A 7,699-nucleotide genomic window follows, 5' to 3' on the forward strand; every position below is an offset into this window, starting at 1 on the left:
ACAGAGACGTACTGGCTGATAAGTTCGGGCGCGGTGTCTGAAGGCTACGTGGCGCGCGTGCAGGCTCGCAACAGATACGGCTGGGGCGCGTTGTCTGCGGCCGGCGTGCTACACGCGCCCGCACTTGCCGCTACCCCGCACCCCGCCGCCCTGGCCGTCACCGTGGCGGCATTGGCCATGCTTGTGCTCGGCGTGGCCGCAGCTGTCTTTTATAGTAAGCAGTATTTAACATTTAGGCTGCCTATTCTAAAATGGAAGTGCCTGCTGATAAGGTAGCAGGCGTTATCTCTCTGATAATATAAGTAGTTCGCATACGTATTTTGACGATCTCCCTGTATCAGCGTCATCATTATCGACCCACTAAAGGGCACGAGTCTCCTCACAGAATATGAAGAGTTTAGCTGTAGTCCGCCACACTGACAAAATGCGGATTGGTTGACTTCACTCGCTCTTGAGAACTACAAGGAGAACTCGCGGGTATGCAGGTTTCCTCACGATATTAACCTTCACCGGTAAAGCAAGTTATATTTAATACCATGCCGGGGCTCGAACTCGCCCAGAGAAGCCTACCCACTAGGCTGTCACCGCTTCTTATACAACCGTGTCTCATGAGAGTGGAATTTAGAGCGTTCACCCGTCTCGCTGCTCTACAGTGCGGGGACTTGTTTTGAATACCTACCTGACGTAGAGGTAAGGGCTGTGGCTTATAACTGAGAGGTCCCAGTTCAATTTGGGGCTTTGTAATTTTTGAATTTTCTCTGGTCTGGTCTCGTGAGAAGCTTTGGCCGTTGCTTGTTACCATGCTACTGACAAAGCTGTGCCACCAAAAAAGCGATTAAGCTTTCCAGTACGATGCCGCGTAGAAACCTATCATTAGAGATGTAACTGCAATACCTCTAACAGGTCAGCCAGATACCTTCTTTTACTGTATCTCCTTTACTTTACACTTACAAAGCCTAAATTACAGTGGAATAAAAAAATGCGTCGTGCTGAACTATGCACCTGCGCTGGTTTACGCCACGTCAGCCTTGGCATGACTCGCGCCAATTATGACAACAGCTTTTAAGTTACCTACATGTGGGGTTTGACGACTTCCTAGAAGCAGCGGTCATTAAAGTAGCAAATCCAGGCTTCGGGTCCCGAAGAGTTTATATTACTTACCTAAATTGGCCCAGTTCTGGTCTCGGACGTTAGTTTACCTTTTATTACAGTTACAGCGGTAAAGTAGCTTTGAATTGTACTGACTCCGGACTCGTAACTAAGTGCAGCTTTGTCAGAGGGTTTGCCCAACTGCTTGGCAACCATTAGTTTAAGTAATTTAGTTCAACAGCTAATCTGTAACCGTCCCGCTATATCGTTCTATTTATTATTAGAGAACGTTAATAGGATGTTATTAGTAGTTACATGTACTATGCCTAACGAAGTGAGCCTACTTATAATTTATGTTAATGTTACTGTTCCAGCATATAACAATCGGAGTAAAAAGAAAGCGGCCATTGAAAGTCAATTGACCGCTAACATTGTACGACGCGGACCCGATGTTGAGCTGGCCACTCTGCGACAACTGCCAATTCGACACTCAACTAATATTTTATACAATCAGGTAATCATACACCTATATCATCAGCCTGATAATGACCTGGTACGTTTAAACCTTTCTTATGAGTTAAGAGTGTCTTATAAAAAAGGCAGTCTCCCAATCCATGACATATGACTTCTGGAGACGAACTATAGTGATAATTAACGTCATCATCCGATATTGACTCAAATCGTTGCCATCGGATTCAGTTGCTCATACACTGTCGAGCCCTGAGGCTCTTCCGCTGGCGAGCTCTCGCGCTCGCCCCACTCCCCTGATGGCGTAGCAACCCCTCAGGTTGTAATCGGCAAGTGTCCATCCGAAAATCGAAATTCGTCTTCAGTTGTTTATAATTACTAAAAAAATGCGATGCGTACACATTATCGTCATCGGCATGCTTAAGTTTGCTTAAAGGAAGACCGGGAATATAAGTCACCATATGATATTTTAGTCTATTAATGCCCCACAGGTGTGCACAAGCGAACCCACTCAAATGTAAAAGGGATATGGAGCTTCAACGAACCGCGCTGTACAAATAACAATAAATTCCAAATAAGAAATATATATATTTTTTAATATATAGACCTGCGCTTGCACATCCAAAAATAAGTGATGAAGCGGCCAATGATGGAGCGCGCTTGCTCAGGAGATGCCTATTCACTCTTGATTTGAAGGAACCCATATAATAGGTATCAAGGAAGATGGAAGCCGGAAGGGCATTCCAGATCTTTGCGGTGCGAACTAGAAACGAGGAAGCAAAACGCTTTGTACGATATACTACTCATAAACATTAATTTTATTTGTAGTCTTTTGGTCGTCCAAAATAGGTTCCACCATAGATGCTAGTTTCAAGTTACATCTCAACTATCAGATTTATTTGTTTATATCGTACCAGAACATCGCTGATATCAAAGCTCTATTTCAGGGTGTACACTGTCCGTCAGACGCAGAACTGGCCAGTTTGCCTCACATTCGTAGAGAACAAATCACGCTCACCAAATTCCTTGGCTCCGGCGCTTTTGGCGAAGTGTTTGAAGGCGTAGCGCGGCAGATCAATAATAGCAATACTGACACCAAAGTTGCAGTCAAGGTAACAACCTATAAAAACAATTATGTATAAAGCCCTCCCCGCTCCTTATATACGTTATACTAGAATGACATAAGTTTAGGATGAGTATTAGAAAGTCAAACATATGTTTCAAATCTCAGAATAAGGGCCTAGATAAACCGACTTCATTGTAATAAAATCATTTACCCTAGCGTAAAACAAATTTATTATTTCGGAATTTTCTCTGGTCTGGTCTGGTGGGAAGATTTGGCCGTGTCCAGTTACCACCCTACCGACAAATACGTGCCGCTAAGCGATTTAGTGTTCCGGTGCGATGTCGCGTAGAAACCGACTAGGGACTACAACTACCAAACTCCATAACAGGTTAGCACGCTACCATCTTAGGCTGCATCATAACTTACCACCAGGTGAGATTGCAGTCAAGGGCTAACCAGTGGAATAAAAAGAAAACTGAATGTAATGAGATTTAGCATCAGCAACTGTCCAAAGACGTAATCTCGGTTTAACAACTGATTCTAGAGGTCAAGGTTACAAAAGTCGTGACTTTTCCGTTTCAGACATTACGCAAAGGAGCAACAGAGCAAGAAAAGACTGAGTTTCTAAAGGAAGCGGCGCTGATGTCTAACTTCAAACACGAGCATATACTGCGGCTGCTCGGGGTCTGCCTCGACAATGACCCCAACTACATCATCATGGAATTGATGGAAGGAGGCGATTTACTTAGCTATTTGCGCGCGAAACGAGCTTCATTGGTAAGGAAAAAACCCATTTAATATGAATAATATGGTTATTAGGGTCATCCATACAAGAATTATGTTATTTTCTATGGCACTAAAACTTCACTGAGCAAGAACTTTGTGACTTTAATTTTGACGGCATCCTAGGTAGGATATAAATAAATAAATAAATATACTACGACAATGCACCCAACACCATCTAGCCCCAAAGTAAGCGTAGCTTGTTTTATGGGTACTAAGTAAGTACCTATTGTACGATTACAGTACAATAGAAGCTCAGGATCTACTTAGTCTTATCGTTAAAATCATATAAATAACGAGACAAAAAAAGATGGGCAGTTAATATAGAGGATATAAAAAGCTACGGTTATAACATAAGTTTACTTTTTTCACAGTACACTCCAGAATCCCTGACTCTGCTAGACTTGCTGAACATGTGCGTCGACGTTACTAAAGGATGCCGATATCTGGAAGAAATGCATTTCGTTCATCGTGACTTAGCGTGCCGAAACTGCCTCGTGGCGCACCGGGCAAACGGACGCGTTGTCAAGATTGGCGACTTCGGCCTCGCGAGAGATATCTATAAAAACGACTATTACAGAAAGGAAGGCGAAGGTATTAAACTTACTTTACTTAAGGGGTAAAACGATCGATAGATAAACGATCATGAGAGCTACCAGGTTCGTCCTCACGCGTGTAGCTGCAAGTTGCAAAAGTTTAAGAGTATCTTTCTGGGATCGCAAGTAACTCTTAAATAACCTGAGCAATAGAAAAATTGGTTTGGCATTTTCATCATATAAACCCGTTACCTTACCGGCCCACTACAAGGCACGGGTCTCCTCACACAATGAGAAGAGGTTAAGTCCGTAGTCCACCACGTTGGCCCAGTGCGGATTGGTGGATTTCACACACCTTTGAGAACGATTTGCCTCAAGATGTTTTACTTCACCGTTGAAGCAAGTAATATTTTAATTGCTTAAAACGCACGTAACTTAGAGAAGTTATAGGTGCGTACTTAGATTCGAACCCCCCGAAAGTGAAGTCAAAGTTTTACCCACTGGGATTTTCCACTTTGGCATAACAAAGCAAGTCTTACGACAGATATTAATGACATTAAACATATTATTGAACATTTATCCTGCTTAGCTCCAGTGCTGTTCTTCAATTAACAACTGTTTTTGTTAAATTTGCAGGTTTGCTGCCAGTGCGCTGGATGGCAGTAGAATGCCTTGTAGACGGAGTATTTTCTTGCCAGTCTGACGTTTGGGCCTGGGGCGTCCTTTGTTGGGAGGTATGAAGTTGATTTAAAATCTGAATCGGTATTATTTTATTTATCGTAAACTTGATCCTAACTCATTTGCAAGTTATGTACCTACCCATGGCCGTACCTTGAGGGAGCCGTACCAATAATTTTCAAAATAGCCGCACACGAACTAACCTAAAAATATCTCATTTCACCAAAAGCTGGGTACTTCCATGTACCTTCCTAATAATTTTGTTTAAATCAGGTGCTGTCTCTGGGCCAGCAGCCGTACCCTGCACGCACAAACCGACAAGTGTTATCGCTAGTGAGAGCTGGTGGGACGCCCGACCGACCACCCAATTGCCCTTCCGCCTTGTGAGTACCTATATCAACTTCAAGTCTATAATAATCCACTGCTGGACTAAGGCAAGGCAGTGTGGTGAAACGGTAGTTTCATTTTTAAACTACATAATGGTGCTGTTTCAGAATAGTTTAGGTATGCGTGTTTGAGATAGAATAATTATTACGGAAGGACTAGGAGAAAATTCCTTACATTATTTTAATCTACTTCTACATTATTTTTATGGTCGTATGCCATAAATACGAGACCACTTGCTTCAACGTTGAAGGAAAACATCGTTACGAAACTCGCATGCCTGAGAGTTCTCCATAATGTCGAAGTCAAAAATATCTTTATTCAAAAATATCTTTATTATCTTTATAGGTGGCACTTTTGATGCGTACATAAGAATTACACGGTAGTAAGATGATGGCGATAACCACATTCGTAAACTTAAAACTAAAGCTACGAGGGTTCCAAACGCGTCCTGGTCTAAGAAGTCCACAACAAACTTAGCCGGGTGTTTTTTTTGTTATCACCATCTCACATTGCCATTTAAAATTATTAGAAGAGCAACCTGGTTAGAGCAATAATTCACACCCAAGCTTTTTTATCGATTACGTAGTCCTTTATACTATAACAGGACTTTTCTATAAGCTTACGATTAATACTAACTTTGAACTTTTTAAGTTGTGCGTTGTTGTAATGTTCTCAAAGGCGTGCCTATTCAACCATTTTATTGTAGGAGGAGACCTGTGCCGGTTAAATGATGATGATGATAAGGCCATAAATACACACGTATATATTCCTTTAGTATATTTTATGTTGTCCATCTCTGTAGCTATGAACTTCTACAAAAGTGCTGGAGTTACTCCGCCGAAGCGCGGCCGTCCTTCAGGCACTGTCTCGAGGTGGTGACGACGCTTCGTGATAAGACTTCGCCGAACATAACCCTCACAGCCACGGCGGAGCCTGCGCCGCACTATCTCACTCTACTAGGAGATGGTAAAATATATAATTTACTAAGTGCAAGTTGCCTGACTGCGCTGTAACGAGAATCTTCATATTAGTATACAAGGCGAGAACGCATCTATAAGAAACTGTTTGAGCGCTATATACGTTGAAATAATGTGGGAATACTTGTGTTTTGTCACTTCGAAATCTTCAATTAAATGTCAGAGCGTGACAAAACAAAGAATATTTTTTTCCTTTATTAGTAAGGCGCTTTGGGTTTAAGCAATTTACATCCTAAAAGATAAAGAAATTTAGCTTTTTAATCGCTTAGTTTCGAATTAAGAAAATTAAATTATTGAAATTATATTCTATATAATATTCCTTTATTTTTTACGCCGTAATCCACCTGCTAAGAACGGAAAGTTCGATGGTCATTACTATCTCAAATATTGATAATATAATATGTCCATTCACGTCTCAAGGGTTTTTGTATTATAAATAAAATCATAACTTGCTATCCCAATCAAATAGCTTATATAAGATTTTACAAAAAAAATAGCTGTTTTCAAAGAAAAATGTTTCAAGTAAAAACTTCAACTGCATGATAAATCTGCGAAGTAAATATGGGTAACACTGAACACAGCTAAAATTCTTGACACTGTACTATAAACACAGCTAGTAACGCAATTGTGTATCGTGTGTCAGTGCGACCAGGGGCAGTTAGGACAACTATGTGTTGTCCTTACTGCTCTATTAAGTAAATATGAGATGCTCCCTTCAAAGCGTCAATAGAGCCGAAGCCTTGAAAAAAAAAACTGGGAAGTGTACCTATATCAGTTGTAATTTGCAAACAATAACATTTCTGTAGCACTAGTTAGGGTCCTTATTTAGTGCGCTATTAATTGGGTACTTTGCAGTTTATTTAAGGACAGTAACAACATCAAATTATACATGAGCGGTTATTTGAACACCACGTTAACAAATTAAGATGAGCGGTAAATATTCTCTAGTAGCGCCATCTAGTTTGGTAACGTTAATACTTACGTAGTCAACTAGATGGCGCTACAAGTCTACATCGCGCTATCAAACTTTGGTAGCATAGAGACCGACATACACGCGGTATAATTACCGCTCATGTCAGTTTGATAACGTGGCTTGAAAACGTAGAATCTTTCTGTTTCAAGTTGTATATATGACCTTCATTTGTGAAACTTCGATAGCGCGATGTAGATTCTTGTGGCACCATCTAGTTAACGCGGAGACATAAATACTTTGACACATCCGCTGCATTAAACTTTGTTTACACAATTCCCATCTTTACTTCGAAGATTAAAAAAAAGGGCGCCCGTGATAAAAGCTTACGAGCATGCTCTATCTAAAATCATCTGCTTTATTTGAACGTGACGCTTTAGATGCAGATCATTAACCTAACTAATACGATATGTTGCATGGCCGCATGCACAGACGCCGTCGACAACCGCACCTACCTGCTGGACGAGAATGACAACACGTTGGGTTAGTTCCACACTCATTCCAAATTAAAAGGTCATTAAAAACAACATAATTTTATTCTTACCAAAATCTAATTTTTAAAGTAACTTATGATATACCGCATACTGCAAAAAATAAATTATTCGCTTGTTTTATATACATTGTTTTATAACGTAAATAATCTTTTTGCTACTTTTTTGTGTAAAGTTTATTTTTTTGTTAAGAAAATAATAAAAACACACTTACATAAAGAAAATCACTTTTTATGTGGTTTGTTTCTATTTAT

At 40.6% G+C, this 7,699-nt stretch overlaps 1 protein-coding gene across 3 annotated transcripts in view; it reads left to right on the forward strand.

Moving 5' to 3' along the window:
- The window catches only part of LOC120630059 (proto-oncogene tyrosine-protein kinase ROS), a 50,769-nt gene that overhangs the window by 41,559 nt on the left and 1,511 nt on the right, over positions 1 to 7,699 (forward strand). Inside the window, exons 28-36 of one of the 3 annotated variants that reach the window (XM_039899191.1) lie at positions 5 to 214; positions 1,464 to 1,603; positions 2,505 to 2,669; positions 3,206 to 3,400; positions 3,781 to 4,000; positions 4,579 to 4,676; positions 4,894 to 5,003; positions 5,810 to 5,973; positions 7,387 to 7,437. In XM_039899191.1, coding sequence (XP_039755125.1) covers positions 5 to 214; positions 1,464 to 1,603; positions 2,505 to 2,669; positions 3,206 to 3,400; positions 3,781 to 4,000; positions 4,579 to 4,676; positions 4,894 to 5,003; positions 5,810 to 5,973; positions 7,387 to 7,437 — 1,353 coding nt within the window. Of the gene's footprint in view, positions 1 to 4; positions 215 to 1,463; positions 1,604 to 2,504; positions 2,670 to 3,205; positions 3,401 to 3,780; positions 4,001 to 4,578; positions 4,677 to 4,893; positions 5,004 to 5,809; positions 5,974 to 7,386; positions 7,468 to 7,699 lie in introns of all 3 variants that reach the window. The other 2 variants (XM_039899193.1, XM_039899192.1) reach the window with 2 other exon arrangements.

Source organism: Pararge aegeria, chromosome 15, assembly GCF_905163445.1.
Source record: "Pararge aegeria chromosome 15, ilParAegt1.1, whole genome shotgun sequence".
NCBI lineage: Eukaryota > Metazoa > Arthropoda > Insecta > Lepidoptera > Nymphalidae > Pararge > Pararge aegeria.